Below are 19251 nucleotides of genomic sequence, written 5' to 3'. Positions count from 1 at the left end.
TTCCAAGCTCCTAGGGCAGAGAAGGTGACCCAATCCCAGCACCCAGGAAGAGGCTCCCTCGCTGCCATTCCATGCTCCTAGGGCAGAGAAGGCGAGCCGCACAGGTGCCAGAAGCACCCCCCCCCACCCCCTGTGGAAATGAAAAGACATGTAAACAAGCCTCAAAAACAGACTTCCAGATCACCTACAGCAACCTCAAAGGGAAACAAAATGGAACACTCTGATAACTCAACCACCTGGACTCCCTCAACTGGCAAAAAAAGAGGATCTGGGAAAAATGAAATCAGAAATAATTACTCAGATAACAGCAAAGAGTTTGCTCATGGTGAAAGACATGATTAATAAATCTAGAGAGAACACAGATAAAAAAATAGAGGATCTGGGGAACATGATGGAATCCCAACATAGGAAACGAATGGAATCCATAAAACAGATACAAACAGATTTCCAGGAGATTAAAAACTCCATCGAAAGTCTGAGCAGCAGAATGAACCAATGTAAGGATAGAATTTCAGATATAGAAGAAAAGACTGCAATTAGTGACCAGGAAAAGAAAAATTGCTTTAAAATTGTAAAAGAACACGAGAAATCAATCCAGCAGCTGCTAGACGATGCAAAGAAGAATAACATAAGACTGATTGGAGTCAATGAAGAAAGAGGAGAGAGTGCAGATGACATCAAAAAACTGTTCACAGAAGTGATGGGAGAAAACTTCCCAAAGAGGGGAAAAGAACTTGACATACAGATAAGTGAGGTATATAGGACTCCAGCTAGCTTTGATCAAAAAAAACTCTACACATAGGCATATGATAGTTAGGCTAGCCTATAGCCACATAGGCATATAATAGTTAGGATTCCAGAAATCCAACAGAAGAACAAAATTCTACAAGCAGTGAGAGAAAAGAAACAAATCACATACAAAGGAAAGCCCATCAGAATCACAGCAGACTTCTCAATGCAAACCCTCAAGGCAAGAAGAGCTTGGAGAGATGTATTTTATGCCCTAAAGGAAAACAGCCTCTGACCCAGATTGATGTACCCTGCAAAACTATCTTTCAAAATGGATGGAGAAATAAGATACTTTCATGATAAAGAGCACCTCAGGAACTTCATGAATACCAAACCAGCACTCCAAAAAATTTTAGACAATATCCTGGGAAAAGAAAATGAGGACCACAACCCCAGGAAGCCCAGCAGAATGAATCCACTGGGTGTGACAAGAAATAAAACACAAAGGGGGGGAATCCAACAAAAAGAAAAAGTAATGACAAGGCTTTTAAAACTTTTAACTTCATCTCCCTAATGAGTATATAATTCAATCTTGTTATTGTTTATGATTAGTATTTTTCTGATTCTAGAGTTGCACACCTTTCCTTGTGCTGTACTGGCTATTTATCATCTTCTTATGTCTACTTTTTAATTGGGTTGTCTTTTAATGAGCTGTAAGAGTTCTTTATATATTCTGGTCATAGGTTACATGCACTGTAAATATGGTCTGTTTAAGGACTACTTTTCATTTTAATGACGTCATTTAAAGTTCTAAATTTTGATGGAATCTCATTTATCAATTTTTTTCTTTTATACATCATGTCTTTTGTATCCTAGGAAGTTCTTGCCAACCCTAAATTCATAAACGTTTTTCCTTATAATTTCTTCTTAAAGTTTTACTCTTTTAGGCTTTCATAGTTAGGTTCATAGATCCTTTCAAGTTATTTTTATGTATGGAAATAAAGGATTGAGGTTAATATTTTATATGCAGATACCAGGTGTTCTAGTGCCATTTGATAACACTCTTTTCCTCGGCTCTTGAATTGAGTTTATATTCTATAAAATGTTAATGTTAAATGATCTTTCAAAACTCAGTGGACCATATATGTGTGGTTCTATTTCTAGATCCTCTGTTTTATTCTAGTGATCTATGTCTTTCCTTACACCAACACAGCCCTGATTAATGTAGCATTAGAGGAAGTATTAAAATTAGTTGCTAAATGTCTTCCAACACTTTTTCTTTTTTTTTTTTTTTTTAACTTTTCTAGGTCCTTTGTACTCCTACATAACTTTTAAATTTCAATATCCAATTCTTCATACATAGCAAGTATACATAGACCTGAATTCTTATATATACTTTGTGTTTTCTAATCCTGCTAAATTCAAATACAAGTTCTAGGGGCTCCTAGAGATTTCTTAGTATTTTCTCTGTAGATGATCATTTCATCTAAAGATTTTGCTTCTACCTTGCCAATCCTATCCTAATTGTGTCATTTTATTGCCAGACTATTTTGGTTTGGGCCTATGTTTCAAAGTTTAATGGACAGATGAAGAGTAAGCATATCTGGCCTTGTTCCCCACCTTAAGGAGAAAGCATTGTATCTTCTCCATTCATATAAAGTGTTCTCGCTGCAAGTATGGAGTACATGTCTTTAATCTGTTGAGAAGGTTCTGTTCTACTTCTAGTTTCCTGATAGCTTTTACCATGAACAGCTTGTGGAATTTAGTCCAATACTTTTTCTGCAACTAGTGACAGGATCAAATGGCTTTTTCCTTTCCTCTGTTAAAATGATGACTTTTGGGGGTGGATCTTCCAGTGCTGAACCAACACTGCCATCCCTATAACAAAACCACTTTCTACATTCGGCCAGATCTGACTTCTACTAGTTTGTTTTGTTAAACAAATTTCTACCTATGTTCATACTTTTTTCTTCTATTATCTTTATCCAGTTTTAGGATTAGCACAATGTTGATTTCCTAAAATAAGGGGAAAAGTGTTCCTTTTTTTATTTCTGCTTTAAATGTTTGATATAATTTATCAGTTAAAAAGTATACGAGCCTGTTGTTGTCATATAGGTAGGTTTTCAAGCTAGGAATACACTTTCTTTAATAGGTGCTATTCAAATTTTATATTTCCTCCAGAGTTAGTTTCATTAATTTGTCTTCCAAGGTACTTCTTAGAAGTTGTCAAATTTATTTCAAAACATATTTTTGATATATGCTTTCTATATCCTTTTTAATTCTGTAAAACCTGTGCTAATGTCTCCTAGATCTTGATATTGTAATTCTAAACAATGTATAATTGATATTGTGCAATAGGATGTAAAGATCTAAAGGAGCAGGGGAAGTTGGAGGGGTAGGGGAAAGGAAAGAAGGCAAAAGAAAAAATATGAGAAAAGGAAAAAAATGGAAACAAAATCTTTGCAAATAGGGAAGCATGGAGGGGGTGGAGGGAGGGCAAGGGAAGGGGAAAAAAATAAGAACCAAGATACTCAGGTAATGGTACAAGATCCTAATGATGTACCTAAATGTATTTTATACCTAAAATGTACCAATAAACTTAAGGGGGAAAAAAAAATAAAATTGTTACCTAAAAAATAAATAAATAAATAAAGGTAACATAATTTGCTAATTTAAGAGTGATCAATTCACTATATATATATATATATTTGTCAAATAGTATTATAGATCTTAAATATACAGAATTTGATAAATACATTTCAGTAAAACTGGGAGAAACCAAGTAAAAATAGAAGAATTAAATTTTGATTATAAAAACTGAAAGATTAATTTTTTTCTCAATGAATTTGTAAACAGATTTGATAACTAAAGATTTCCCAACTGTTTCAGTGTAAAATAAGCAGCCACTATTAAAAGTCTTTAAAATTGCAGAAAACAGCAGACGTTTGCCGTATCAAAGTAGAATTTAAGTATAATAAAACAATTTGTCATATAAACAAAAAGGTTTTTCTGTATTCTGCTTTATAGAAAAAAGACTTCACTGGAAAGTTAAAGTTAACTTAAAACTTGGCTATTTTATTTGTCAAAATGATCTTTTAATTTTTTTCATGAAAAATATCATGGTGCTTAAATAGGCTAATTTTTTTTTTAAAAGGGGGAAAATGAAGATTAGCTGCATTAAAAAATAGGGTACAACTCTATCCAGATTTTTAGAACATGGCAAAAAATAAGACACAAAAACTTTCTATGGGATCCTAGGATCCATGTGTTCATTTTTCTTTTTTGTTTTTTATGTGTTCATTTTTGTAAGTATACTTTTCTCTTTATTCCCAAGACCAGAAAAGCTTTAGCAACTGTAATCATTAAATTACTTCAACTGTTATAGAGCTATCATTCAATGGATTGTGCATAACACTGAATAAAAAAAGCTCAGAAAAACACCACTGAAGGAATGAGCAGCAGAAGAGGGAAAATTCTCGCATGCCTAACTGGAGAACACTTATATTCAGAGATAAAAACCACAATATAGCCATGGTCTTTATGTTCTATTATGATTAAAAGTACAAATAGGGGCCAGAGATTTAGTTCAGTGGTTCTGCCACCTGTCTCGCAAGTGCAAGGACCCGAGTTCGATCCCCAGTAACCCCCCCCCCAAAAGAGTGCAAATTAGGCATCCACTTGTGGCCATGAGCCAAATATTTATATTCTCTATGATAAAGATTTTTTATGTGTAAAAAGCATACCACCATTGAATAGTGTGGCTATAACAATTTAACACATTTATAGCATTTAATATGCCAACCTAAATAGTATACTGAGTTCTAAAAATAAAGAAGTTCAATAAATGTTATATGCATGTATGAAAATGCCAAAATGAAACCTAATTACATGTAAAATTAATATTCACCAATAAAAATCTATATACAAGTATATTGAAAGATGATGAGGAAACTGGCTCTTTCTATACATCAGAACTTATTATATAAAATGATCACATTATTACCAGTGTGTATTTGTGATGGTAAACCTTAACTGTCAACTTCATTGGCTCGGAATCATCCTCTGGTTGGGTCACAGAGGCATGCCCTTAGGGGTCTTTATCGAGTTCCTCACCCCTTCCTCTCTGGCATCATGGTCTGCTTCCCGGCCACCATGAACTGAGCAGCATTGCTCTCCTGTGCCTTTTCACCATACAGTACCTGCCCTGGATCCAGATGACCATGAACTGAAACCTCTGAACTAAATCATTTCTTCATTTAAGTTGTGGGTATTAGGTATATGGTCCCAACAACAGGACAGCTGAATACAATAGTTTAGTACAAACACAAAATATGTTTTAGTTACAGCTACCAGGCAAATAAAGCTACCAGGTAGATAAAATGTTTTTAAAATGGTAACTCTATAAAATAATACATATTATGAACATAGAACAGAATATTCCATTTTATCTGGGTTTGTATTAATTTATTATTATATACTAAAAATTATACTAAAAATTACTAATACTAAAAAATTAATAATAGGTATCATTGGCTATTAATATTTAAGTTTTATTACTAGACAAATTTTTGTACCAAAAAACCCTCAGAAACCAAAATCAAATACACCTTGTCCTTTTTCATTGTGCTGCAGTCCAGTGGCCATAACAACAACTTTGAGGAACTACAATGTCATTTGTATTTTCCTTCTAACTAAAATTTACAAAGTTTTTTAGTCCTTTGGTAATCCACGAGGAGTTGAAATTTACTTAAAATACATCATTCTATTTCTCTCTCTTCACTGTCATTTACAAAGTTTTTTAGTCCTTTGGTAATCCACGAGGAGTCGAAATTTACTTAAAATACATCATTCTATTTCTCTCTCTTCACTGTCATTTACAAAGTTTTTTAGTCCTTTGGTAATCCATGAGGAGTCGAAATTTACTTAAAATACATCATTCTATTTCTCTCTCTTCACTGTCATTTACATTGGCATCTCAAATTTTCCTGAGGTCACTACACTGGAGGTAGGAATATGCCCTACCATTGATGCTTATATCAAAACTATTGTTCTACTAAAAAGCCTTTTGGATCTGCCTCTGCTTAAACTGCCCTTGGTATACTATTAATTTTATAAAATAATTTTTAATTGCCCCCAAAGTGTCAATATATTATTTCTCTAATGTCAACTGTAAAATTTCAGAACATTTCAATGTGCTGAACTACCTTTATATCCTTATTATTAAAACTCAAATCCAAAAAATGAATCAGCTTTCTTGACTAACCCTGATCTGGATGCTCTTCTACTCAAACTCAGCCTTCCTCAGGCACTGCACTCCAACTAACCCCATGCATTTTCTAAGTATTTAGTGCTTTCAGTGCAACAAACTTAGTATTCAGTTATTTTCTAATTATGCTTTATGTTTTGAATTAGACTTTAACTCTTTAGTGGGTACTGAATATATGTATTTTAACTTCTCAGCCCTTTGTAAATGTAGCATAAACATAAAAAGGAAGGAGTAAGTCTTTCAAAGTCCATTTCTATTACCACTTCCTACACAAAATCACTTTCTATTTCATTATCCAAGTGCAACCTCACTGCACCTTGATTATAACATATATTATGTTATCGATCACATCTGGCTTTGAAGTGGAATGTAACCAATATGGGGAGCCAAATGGTGATTCCAATTCAAAAGAATGCCCTACCAGTTGCAGATGGTAGGACATTGCTTCATGTCCTTATTTTTTTTTTTAAATAGTAATCACAAGAATGACTCAGATTTTTTCAAGATAATGAAGACTGGTCAGTAAAATTTCTCCTTAAGTGTTTAAATAAACTAAAGTAAGTTTTCTTTAGGTTTGTGTCCCATGTATTTCCCAAAGAAAAGCTAAAAAAAAAATCATGTTTCCTACTTGACAAATGATAAAACATTATTTTAAAAATACAAACATATTTCTGCTCAAGAGTAACAGAAAAGTCCAAATATTGGCCATAAAGCTGTTGCTACACATTGGTAGGTACAGCTATCCATTTTGGGAAAGTAGAATTGTGATTTCAGAAGGAAAAACAATACCAAATGCCTGACTGAGTTGGATCAGGGGCCCTTTTGAGGGAGTATTTACAAGGGTAATGAATGTCCCGAGGATAACAATGAGACTTTATTCACACTAGTGTAGTTTATAAGATATACAGGTCCCTGGGCCGGGAATTTAGCTCAGTGGCACTGAACTTGCCTCATAAGCACAAAGTCCTGAGTTCCACCCCCAGTACCAAAACAAAAACAAAAACAAAAACTAAACAAAAGATATACAGGTCCCAATCCTTACAAAGTGTGCCAAGCAACTGAATGAATATTCATTACACAAAACTATTAAAGTTCCTAAAGTGGAATTAACAGCATAAAATGGATAATGGCCTACCAATAGCAAGTGCTTTGATATGACCAAAACCAAAAGATAATGCTTTCCTTAGAAAGACACAGTGGAAAGACACGCCAACCAAAAAAACCAAACTGTATCTTCTTCAATTCTGTAGGATAAAGATATAAATAACCAGATAAGCAGATTAGTAAGATTTAAATCCGTTCAGTTCATACATCAATTTGTAACTTTAACATTTTCTTATACTAGAGAAAGTAATAGGTGATCTAAGTACAATGGCTTTGGTTTAGACTTTAGATAAACTAAAGTAAGTTTTATTAACATAATAAACTCTCCAGATTTTTCTCCTTTGGGGACAAAGATAAACAGTATCTTAGGCATGTTGAAGAAGCCATGACAGTAAGGAGAATTTGGGTAATTAGACTGTGTTTGTGAATAAAAGTCCCCAGTTCCAAACTGCTGTTTGCAATTTAAAAAAAGTTGTAAAAATTTGAACAAGATACTAGTTCTCCCAAAAACAAGAGAAATAAATGTTTCATAGGACTATATATCAAAGGGTTTTTTTTAACTTAAATTTCATTGGTATATACTTTAAAAATTCTATGTAACATTCAAACATAAACAGGTTAAAGACTTTTACTTAAGATAGTTTGTTATAATTTAGAATTTAAATGTCCCCAAATGGCCCACATATTGAAAGCTTGGTCTCTAGATCAGGCACTACTGGGAGGTAGCAGAACCTTCAGGAGCTCCAGCCTAGTGTAAAGAAGCTAGACCATCAGGGGTATGCCCATGAAGGGATACTGCAAACCTAGGCCCTTCTTATCTCTTTCCTTTCCCAGCTGCCTTGAGGTGTACAGGCTTCCTCTGCCACATGCTACTGCTGTGATACTAGTGGTAACTGAAATAAACTGTGAACATTTAAAATTTTTAAAATGTATTATAGTATAAAATACACTGCTATTAATTCCCCTCAAAATACTTCTACTTTAAGTGACCATAACAACATATTTTCAAAGTTATTATCAGAAAAATCTAATATTCTAACTTTCAAGATTTATATGTTGATATAAAATAAATAAATGAAAACTGATTTCATTTTTCTTAAACTTAAGTCTAGTATAGGATAAATACAGCTTAAATAGTATCTACAAAATAACTAAGATAACTCAAAGTTAATTAATTACTATTTACGGGGTACCTACAATAAGCAAAGAACTTAAGAATGCACAAAGATCTCTAGACTACTCTAGAACCCTTTTAACAATAAAGAAACTTGAAAAAATTTACTTTTTTTATTGAATTGAGGTCTTATGGATTGAACTCATGGTCTTTGCACTGAGACACATCCCCAGACCTTTTTAAATTCGTTACTTTGAGATAGGGCCTCAATAAATCACTAAGTTGTCCAAGTTGTGTTCAAACTTTAGACCCTCAGCTTCCTAAGAGTGCAAAATTACAAGGATGTGCCATACATTTGGCTAAAAAGATGTACTTTCAAGTATGTATTGATGCCTTCCTTCTGTGAACTAAATAACCAATTAACAGAATTCATTTTGACTTTTAATCGTATTATTGCTCTTGCTGAAACAAAGATACATACTCTCTCTTGCTTGGAAAGGAAAGCATGACATCTAGTGGAAGTAGAGCAGTTATATTACTTTTCTACATAAAGGTCCAATTTAGCACTAAATACGAGCTCTTCATTTTTGACTGTATCAATAAAAAAACACTTAAAATTGTAGCAAAAAAAAGTTATCAGTCTTTTGAGAAATTTTAGGAGGAAATTTTATTAATGTCTGTATAATAATTTATTTTCATACTATTTTTACTCCTAAAAGGACAGATAGCAATCTTTGTCTACTAGGTTCTACAACAAAGTCTGTATGCTAAAAACACTTTAAAATTAAATGTTTCATAATTGAGAAGAAATTATTTCTTTACACTTGGACAAAGCTGAAATACAGTATCAATTACTAGAAGCAAAGCAACTTACATATGTTTTAAAGAGGAGGGCAGGCAAGCAGGCATAAATAAATTAGGTATTCAGATAATTAAGAGAAGTTCTTATCTGATGCAAGCATTTAACAATGTTTTTAAAATCATCAGTATCACACTGGAATCATTTGAATGAGTAAATTTTCTCATGTTGCCTTGTCCTTAAGTAAAATTTCAGGAAAATCAAATATTTTTAATCATAGGATTTGTTCTCCTCTACTACTAATGATAAACATTTTGACACTTATTTGTATTCTGGTTGTATCAAAAGAAATAGGAAAGGGGTTGAGAACTCTCAATAGAAAGGATAATCAGTATAGCTATAACCACAGTCAGGTAAACCTTGGCTGAAATTCCAACTCTGCTACTTTCAAGCCACAATGATCACAGTTACTTAACTTCTGAATGACTTTCTCATATGGAAAAGCAAAAAGTATCTACTTTGTATAGCTGATGAATAGGTTATGTTATAATAAATTAAGTAATTGCAGAGCACAGAAAACACTTTTACATATCATAGCTATTATAATCACAACTTTATATCCATGGTTATCTCTCTATTATGCAAATTCAAATTGTTTTAGAGATTCAAAATAAAGCACTCATGCACTTTTTGTACGTACCCTTGTTTCTGAGGTGGAGAGAGAACTTGGATCCTGATCTTGGTTGGATATCCTAGATGGAGCCCTCCAAAACTTGAATGAGTCATCTAAACCTGGGACAAGAAGAAAGCTGTTAACCTGGACACATTTCTGGGTACTGAGCAATTAATGGAAAGAATACTAATTGCAGGAAACCAACTAAAAACTAAGGAAAGAAACTTGTTAATGCACTCAAGTATCACTGAGAGTTGCTAAAGCTGACAGAATCCTAAGACCTAGTCCCAGAAATTCTAACACCCTCAGTCAGAGTAGGGGCAGTGAATGCACATTTCTAACAATCTCACAGAAGATGCCAAGGAAGTTAGTTCATACTTTCAGTAACAATATTTCAGAGAACTCCAAGCAAATAAATCACTATGAAATAGGGACATTATTTATAATGTTCAAAACTTTTATCAAATGTCACTTTCCTCTCAAATTTCCTAGTGAACAGAACGGTACAGAGAATTATAAATTTACCCTTAGGTATTTCGGGGTAAAGGAATTTCATGGCCGCCACTTACTCCTAAATGACACAGAAAGAGTGTGTGTGTGTGTGTGTATGTGTGTGTGTGTGTGTGTGTGTGTAATGCTATCTACATGCATATAAACAAATTTTATTTGTGTTCACAGATGAAGGAAAGTAAATAAAACGTTAACATTTGGGATGTTTTTGTACTTTTTTTTCCCTATAAGCATTAAAGGTTTTTTTTTTTTCAATTTAAAAACTATTATATTTATAACTTGTAAGTTAGTCATACACAAATAAAAATATCCTTTCTAGATATTGGTTTTCTTTCCTAACTTTGTGTTTTACACTCAAAAATCACATACAGAATGAAATATTTGCCATTCAGTTTTTTGTACTATTGAAGTTTTTCTTTACGTTTGAAAATGTTTCGTGTGAATTAATTAGGTAAAAAATGAGCTTAAAATATAAACTACTTTTATTATGAAGTATATTACTTGTGTGTATAAACATCAGTGATACTGATTAACATTAATAACTAGCAATTAGTAGTATTAGTTAACATTAGCAAATCCAGGAGAATCTCTCAACAAAAAAAGTAAAATGTTTTCATCAATGTATTTTGATGAATAATAAAATAAGTAGGTAATAAAAGGTGTCTTTCATAAGAACAGTGGAAAAATATAAATTGTCAAGAAATGAAGATTCAAAAAAAGTTTAAGATATTAATACGGGAAAAACAGAAAACTTTACCAAATGGCATAAAACAATATGAAACAATAGTAAGATGTCAAAATGGCTTCCATAAAGAATTTATGACACAAATAATGCTTACACAATCCTTAGTGAAAGAAGAAAACACAAAAATGCATGTAAAAAATTAGCACAACTATATAAAACTAAGCCTACGAAGAGAAGAACACTGGAAGAAAATATACTCTAACATAAAAGGGGTACTCTCGGGGGAGCAGGACTCAAGATGAGTATTTTTCCTATGTAGTTTTGTTATTCTTATTCTCCAAATGTCTTTTAATAAACACGGTTTTCTTACATCTTTTAAAAAGCTACATTTTATAAAAAGAAAAAGATACTGTACTTACCATTTAAATCATTAGCTTCTGAAGTTGCATTAAAAGCAGAAAACCTTAAATCAAACATATACCGTCCCAGGTAACAACATTTCACCATCTGATTCAAATGATCATAAAAATGACAGTGGTATAAAAGAGCCTGGAGAGCAGGTTTTCCTATCAGTGATAGGCCAGAATCCTCATCATGGACACAGGGGCCCTAGGAAAAGATGGAGAGAAGAGAAAGGCACTGATATATGCCATAATTTCTTCAAAAAAGATCCACTGTACTCTCTATATAAAACAAGTTAAGTTCCACATCCTATCACATTCCACCCAGTTACTGTAGCCTAATCTAGAGCAAAGCACTTCATAATATCTAGGTCTCTGATCCTTAAAGCTACCCTCAGATCTACTCTAATTCTTGAGGGGCAATTGAATTTAAACTATTTCTATATAATGATAGCTTTAATCAATTAATTACATACTATAGCCACAAACACAATGAAAGCAGTATTCTTCTACCTACATACAATAGTAAAATAATTACTAAAAATCTGAAATAATGTGGGCCAAGTAATTACATTCAAAAATATTTTTACACCTATCAATGTCCACTACAAAATCTGTCTACCATGTTATTTCCCAAAGAATTAAGGAAAAGGAAAAAGAAGTACATCTGCTACCAAAAACATATACATCTGCTACCAAAAGACTGAGAAGAATCTACTATTACACAATTTTATCTCTTCACATAATTTTTCCAATAGTTTTTTGCATTGGCATTATTATTTCAATTGAAATAAATTATTTCAATAATTTTCCTGAAATATCCAAAGGTAAAAACCAATCAATTAGGATTGGTTTAAAGTTCACAATAAATCTCATAATTGATTATTAATATATGATAATAAAGTTCTGATTTTTTAAATATACCACAGAGAAAGTGAAAAATAAAAATCTAAATGACAACAGGAAAGGAAGATAAGGTCAAATCATATTCAAAGTTTACTTTTAAACATAAAATTTGTTTATGTATGTTTTCTATTACCCTTCACACATCACTATGGGAGATGGACACTAAAACCTACTCTTTAGACAGGTGAAGTAATTCACAAGTTAAAGATATAACTTCATTAACAATATTAACAATACCTACTAACAACAGTAGCAATTTCTACTAACAGTTCTCTTTAAGAATATTATTTTAACAAATCTCTTAACTTCAATACTAAATTCCTTTTATGATTTAAGAAGTTATTATATGTGTAATAAATCTATCCAGCACTGTGAGTTTAATCTTCATAAATATAGCAAGACTCTATTTAGGAATATAAGTAAGACTAATGAAAAGTTAGCATGTGATAGTCATTGTTAATTTAAATTTTGAAGTCTACAAGATGCAAGCACAACAGACAAGAATACAAAGAGAGTAAGGTCTTAAGCCTCCTGCCTATGAACCAATAGCAATGTGTTCCTTTTATGCCTTACTTTACCTTACTTTACCTTACTTTACTTTACTTTATTTTTTATGCCTTACTTTATCTTACTTTATCTCATGCAAAAACAAGTCAGACTTAACATTCATAGCTGCAAAATGTTTTTTATCTTTTAAGCAAGTTAAAATATTCTTCAATGTAAAAAACGTCAAACACAAAAGAGACAGGCAATAGTGCCACAACATTGCATAATAAAGCCTCATTATAATAATTCAGGGAAAAAATTAATAACCAAAGTGAGAGCTATAGTTTTTTAAAGTGGGGCAAGGTGTGTAGCTCAGTGATCAAGTACTTTTCTAAAAAAAAATATAAAACATAAAAAGTTTAGCTAAGTTTACTAGCTTAACTCCAACTACCTAACAACTCAGTAAATCAACAAAACATTATATTAAAGTGGTACAAAAACTATTTTTTCTAAATACATTTCAAATGATGACCAAAACAATTTTAACATTTTTTATTTTACATATTGTACAAAATCATTCCAATTTTATTATTTTGGAAAATTGTGTCTATATAATCACTTCTTCCATCAGTAGAACTCCTATATTCAGAAAGATTTAATAAAAATAGGTAAAGGTACATAAACTATAAATCTTGAACAGAAAACAACTTTAGTATTTACAGTTCAAGACATCTGATATCTTCAAGACATCTTATATCTTCTGAGTATCCTGTTAAAGGCCTACTGAGGTTGATGGTACTAATTACATCTTAGGAAGAGAGGGGTTACAAAGCTACCATCTTCTAAAATCCAACTTTTTTGATATAAGTATTTTCAAAGTAAGTGAAGAGTGCATTTAGTATATTAGAATTCTTGTAGTGATTTTCTAAATTGTAAAATTATCACAATTTTTATAGACTAAATCATTTAATTTTCAATTAGTATATTTTTAAGATTCCTTTTTTCATTTTCTTCCTAATACGAAAAGAAAAACAGATTTAGAAAATGAAGATAAGAATTTGTAAGAAAGAAAATCTAAGCTAATTCAATTGAACAAAACAATAATCCCTACCAAAAAAATAAAGCTTAAAATGACTAAGAAAATAAACTATACAAGATAAGGAGACAGTTGTATATCCAGTGTTATAAAATTTAAAAAGTCATTAGCAAAACAGTATTTCATTCAACAAAGTGCTTTATTTACCTGGTATACCTTTCACAGCATTCTGGAAGACACAGCATGGAATAGTGTGGATGAAGTATATATGTATTTTTTTAACAAAGAAAATTACCTTTACTTTTGTTTATTTTGCTGGCTAATTTCTGTAGTCTAAATTTATGCCCTCTAGTACTGCTGTTCCACTGAGCTCTCTGCAGCATTCCCTATATGGTTACTACACCTCTCTACTCTTTTCCTCACACACTCAGTATAAATTCCTGTTCCACGTCACTATCTGGAATTGTACTAAGTGGCAATAAAATGCATTTATAATTATGAATTACTTGCTTTTCCCTTTTGCTGTTGAAAGCTAGAATGTTGAAAGCCCTTTTACAAAATATGGTTCTAGTACATATTTTCTCAAGTTTTATTTTTGGTTCTACTTCTTTTATATCTTTTCTTTTCTTTCTCTCATTTCTACTATACTTTTACTATAATATTGAAATTTACCTTTCCTTATAATAGACCATGAATCTTTACTGGAATAAGGTGAGTGCTAAGTAATTAAAACTGATTTTTAAATTTTAAGTATTTTTAAGAAAATAACATTCAGTAACCACTAGAACCATTTCAGTCTTCTCTGAAACATACTAGCATTTAATATCTTTACCATTAAATTAGGTTCTTTTCCAAATATTACCTCTTCTTTCTTGCCTTATTTCTTATCATTAAATTAATCATAAGTAGAATGTTTCTGAAGGTTAAAGCCATAGTTTTATATTTTTAAAACTGGTTCTCCCAAGTCCCATTACAGAGAAGATAGGTGCTCCGTTAGTGTTTACTGATTCATTAAGGTATACATACAGATCATCAGCTTACTCTCTTGTACTTAAGTAAATAAAATTAAAAATAAATCCTTAATTTTCATATAACTTCCCAGCTACTTTTCCACTGATAAAGAAACACGTTGGAAGTAGAGTGCTAACAAAGAGGAGTAGAGAAAGAGCATATCTGAGCAGTTTCCTTTGGCACCCAGCAACCACTCTCTCCTTGGCTCCTGCTTTACAAGTGTTTCCTTTCTGTTAAAATAAATACTACTTCTGTATATTCCTTTAAGTTTGTATAAGAGGTAGATGTGGATAAGCAACCATGATCTGAAAGCAATATTAAAGAAATTGCTAGGAACCAGTGGAAAAGTGACCTGGGATTTACAACAGGAAGAGAGTTAACCTGAGTTTGTAAGGATTGCAGAATTGAACATTTCAAGAGATAAATGAATAGGAGCCTTGACAATCACCTGGATCTTCAGCTGGTACCCAAAATCTGTCCCCTAGCTCAGTTTGATTCAGATACACCCTCTAAGAGTATATCTAATAGTGCTCGCTTCGGCAGCACATATACTAAGAGTATATCTAATGAAATCTTAAAATTAAATGTTAAATTTGTCATGAATCCTGGGGAGTATGGAATGATGTAATAAATATATACTTACAGGATGCGAATACATGGATAAGTAAAAGGATTAAGATTACACTTACCTCTACAATAAAGGTAAAATGTATAAAAATCTTAGTTAACCATTTACTACTTGATATTCAGAATATGAAACAAAAAATTAATCTAACAAAAATCAAAAAAGTTACAACCCCCACATGTATTAACTCAGAAAAAGAAAGATGTTAATATTAACCCATATTTAACTGTATACAATTTATTTATCATTATTATTATTAGAAAGGCAATTTAGTGAAGTAACAAAGAGTGCCTGTATTCAAAGGATAGTTTGCCACTGAATAGCTGTGTGATTTAGGGCAAGACATTATTGTGCTAAGTGTCTAAGTCCATAAAATGAACATAGCAGTTTACAACTAAATTATATAAGTCAGTATGAGTTCAGTTTCCACAAATATGCCTATGTTGGCTATTATTATTTTTTAAATTATTTTAACACTCTGGAAAAGAATTTTCAAACATGAACAAGCTTAAGAAAATGTCTATATTCTAATTTTAGAGATCCTTGCTACTCTATGTACAGTTTCATCAGTAATGTAATATTGCCCTTCCTTGATATACATGGGATATTGGTTCTTAAGACTCCCACAGATACCAAACTCCACAGATACTCAAGTTCCTTATATAAAATAGCATGATATTTGCATATAATCTATGCACACCCTGTCATATACTTTAAATAATTCCTAGATTACTTATAAAATACCTGATACAATGTAAATGCTATGTAAACAGCTGTTATACTGTACTGTCTTGAGAATAAGAAAATAGCCGGGTGTGGTGGCACACGCCTGTAGTCCCAGCACTCGGGAGTCTGAGGCAGGAGGACCACTGTGAGTTCGAGGCCAGCCTGGGCTATATAGTGAGTTCAGGGCCAACCTGGACTACAAAGGGAGACCCTGCCTCAAAAAAACCAAAAAAGAAAGAAAGAAAGAAAGAAAATAAAGAAAACAGTACTACTCTGCAATAATAAAAGATGAACTTCAGTCATCTGTAGGAAAATGTATACACCCAAGATCATAATGTTAAGTGAAGTCAATCAGACACACAAGCTTAAATATCTCGTGGTTTCTTGTGTATGAGAACAAAACACAAAAAAGAGAAAAATAAAAGATAGATAATAAGAAGAAAGCTAGATCTTTCTCAAATGTTAAGGAATCAAGAGATGGAGGGAGGGGAAGAAAATGGGAGGAGAAAAGGAATTAAGATGTGTTATGTACATGTAACAACTCCACACAAGGAATGTAAACATTATGTACTAAAAACACAAACTCACAAAAAAAGAAATAGTTTGTATCTGTTCAACACAGATACAATTTTTCCTTTTCTCAAATACTTTTGGTCCCTGGTTGGTTGAATATCTGCATGCTGTACCCATGAATGCAGAGTGCCAACTACATACATATGCTGAAAATTTATCACTAATGTCAAACATCTATGAGGATGGTAATTGTTTAAAACTGCCCACCTGCCAAGTAAAATCCTTCATAATTTCTGTAGGCATTGGAATTACAAGGAGATTCTGAAGAATAAATGCAGCCTGAAAATTAAAACAAAAAAGATGTTAATACTGCCATCTTGCTGTCATTTCTGAAATAACCAATATACTGCAATTTAGTAATGATATCATCTGGTCAATGCACATGCTCAGATCCTTATGAGTATTACTGAACTGTATTTCCTACTCAGAGGTAACTTTGTTAGGTGATGGCCAAACAGTGTATGAAATTAGTTCATCAGAAAATATTATTTTTCTCTCAGAATTTAGCTTTATGCCAAAAAATGATTTGTGAAATATAAACTGTTCTGATAGCATTTAAGAAATATACATTCATAGTGTCCCCTTCCAGATTTATATATATCTACAACTCACCCACACATATACACACACCTACCTTTCTCTACTGTCTTCTTCTCTCATTTAAACTCCTCTCAGAAAAACTTGGTACAAAAATATAAATCGCAAATGTCCAACTTAACCTATGAGGACCTAAAGTTATTCAAATTAAGTAACACTAATAATAAACACTATTATCTACTTAATGGAAGATTATTATGTAATAATACAGGAAGAGTAAAAGGAATATTAGGGGAATCCTAAGGAGAGAATTTTCCAACTATCTTCACTGGAAGTAAAAAAAAAAATCTTTAAAGATAATAAATGAAGAAAAAGCCCTAAGCATAAGCATTACCATTTACAAGCATGAAAGCAACTAACAAGAAAACACATTTTTTGAGTTGGGAATAAGAAATTAGTTAATGGTGGACCCAGGAGCTAATATTTTCTTCATAAGCCTCTAAGAACTATTTAATTATTGTTTTAAAACTATAGGTATGAATCATTACCTTAACAGAGGAAGCTATACAAACAAAATCACAAATTAAATTAGGGTTTAATTTTCCTCTCATGTTGTAAGACATATACTTCAAAAAGGTATCATTTAGACAACGCTTTATTTCTATTAAAACTGTCTAAACATTACAGACCTACATACACTTAAGAGGAAGTAATTTTTTTTCTGTAAACTACTTTTCAGTGTGTAATAAAACAAGAGTTCACATTAAAATTATACTGCATTTTGCTTTGATCTTATCAGAATAAAAGACTCCCAATTTTTAGTGATCAATACCTTTCATTGTCATTTTATTTGTTTTTTTTCACAAGCAGGATGGATAATAATCCACAGTCAGTCTACCCCACTGAACAGTAGGTTGAATACAATTTGTAGACACTGTCACAATGAACATGCAAGGAAAAAAAGGGAGAAAATGTTGAAAAGGCATACCTCCCGGCGCACCATGCTACATTCCGACTGGTCCAGCAGAATGTTCACAACAGTTCCCCAGAGCCCACCGGAAATGTTCTGACAACTGTTTGCCAACGCCACACAGCCAGCTTCAAGCATAGTCAGTGCTGATCCCAATCCCAGAGAAGTAAATCTCACCTATCAAATTAAAAAGAAAGTTATCAAATTTAACAATACCATTTCCTCAGTGAGGCAGAACACGTGCTGGGAAGGAAGAAGCCACGTGCCCTTTGTTTGTGAGTCAGAGACGAGAATTCATAGAGCCCCAGCACCAAGGAATAGAGCTGCCCCAAGCACAGAGGAGGTGAACCTTCTGGGCCTCCATACCACCACCCCCAGGGCCGAAGAACAAAGCTGCCACCAGCGCAGAGGAAGTGAACCTTCCGGGCCACCAGTCCACCGCCCTTAGAGCCAAGGAGATGAGCTGTGCAGGCACCAGCAGCACACATCCCCTCCAATGCCACTGAAATGAGAACACACGTAAACCAGTCTCAAAACCAGACTTGCAGATCACCTAAAGAAAACCCAATGTGAAGTAAGAAAGAACAATCTGATACTGAACAACCTGGTCTCCCTGGACTGGCAACGAAAGAGGATCTGGAAAAAATGAAATCAGAAATAATTTCTCACATAACAGCAGAGATTGTGCTCATAGAGCAAGACAAGATTAATAAATCTAGAGAGGACACATAGAAAAATAGAGCAGCTAAGGAACATGATGGAATCCTAACATAGGAAACAAATGAAATCCATAAAAGAGATGCAAACAGATTTCTGGGATATTAAAAATTTCATTGAAAATTTACGCAGCAGAATGTGCCAACGTGAGGACAGAATCTCAGATATAGAAGATAAGATTGTAATTAGTGACCATGAAAACAAAAATTTCTTCAAAATAGTAAGGGACCAAAAGAAATCAATCCAGCAGCTACTAGGTGATGCAAAGAAGAATAACATAAAACTGATTGGAGTCAATGAAGAAACAGGACAGCGTGCAGACGACGTAAAAAAAACTCTTCACAGAAGTGATGGCAGAATACTTCCCAAGTAGAGGAAAATAA

At 32.7% G+C, this 19251-nt stretch overlaps 1 protein-coding gene across 11 annotated transcripts in view; it reads right to left on the bottom strand.

Moving 5' to 3' along the window:
- Positions 1-19251, bottom strand: part of Rttn (rotatin) — a 210727-nt gene that overhangs the window by 70622 nt on the left and 120854 nt on the right. For all 11 annotated transcript variants that reach the window (XR_015443133.1, XR_015443131.1, XR_015443132.1 and 8 more), the window contains exons 31-34: positions 18170-18328; positions 16852-16923; positions 11300-11489; positions 9713-9804 (exon numbers count right to left, since the gene is read on the bottom strand). Coding sequence is in view for 4 of the 11 variants with exons in the window: in XM_087191413.1 (XP_087047539.1) it covers positions 9713-9804; positions 11300-11489; positions 16852-16923; positions 18170-18328 (513 nt within the window). In the remaining 7 variants the exon portion in view is untranslated. The remainder of the gene's footprint in view (positions 1-9712; positions 9805-11299; positions 11490-16851; positions 16924-18169; positions 18329-19251) is intronic.

The sequence above is a fragment of the Heterocephalus glaber genome, unplaced genomic scaffold, assembly GCF_053883595.1.
Source record: "Heterocephalus glaber isolate CG9 unplaced genomic scaffold, H.glaber_assembly_v1.0 deba00000331, whole genome shotgun sequence".
In the NCBI taxonomy this organism is placed as follows: Eukaryota; Metazoa; Chordata; class Mammalia; order Rodentia; family Bathyergidae; genus Heterocephalus; species Heterocephalus glaber.
Note: the sequence above shows the minus strand (reverse complement) of the source record. Positions and strands in the feature narration are given on the sequence as shown.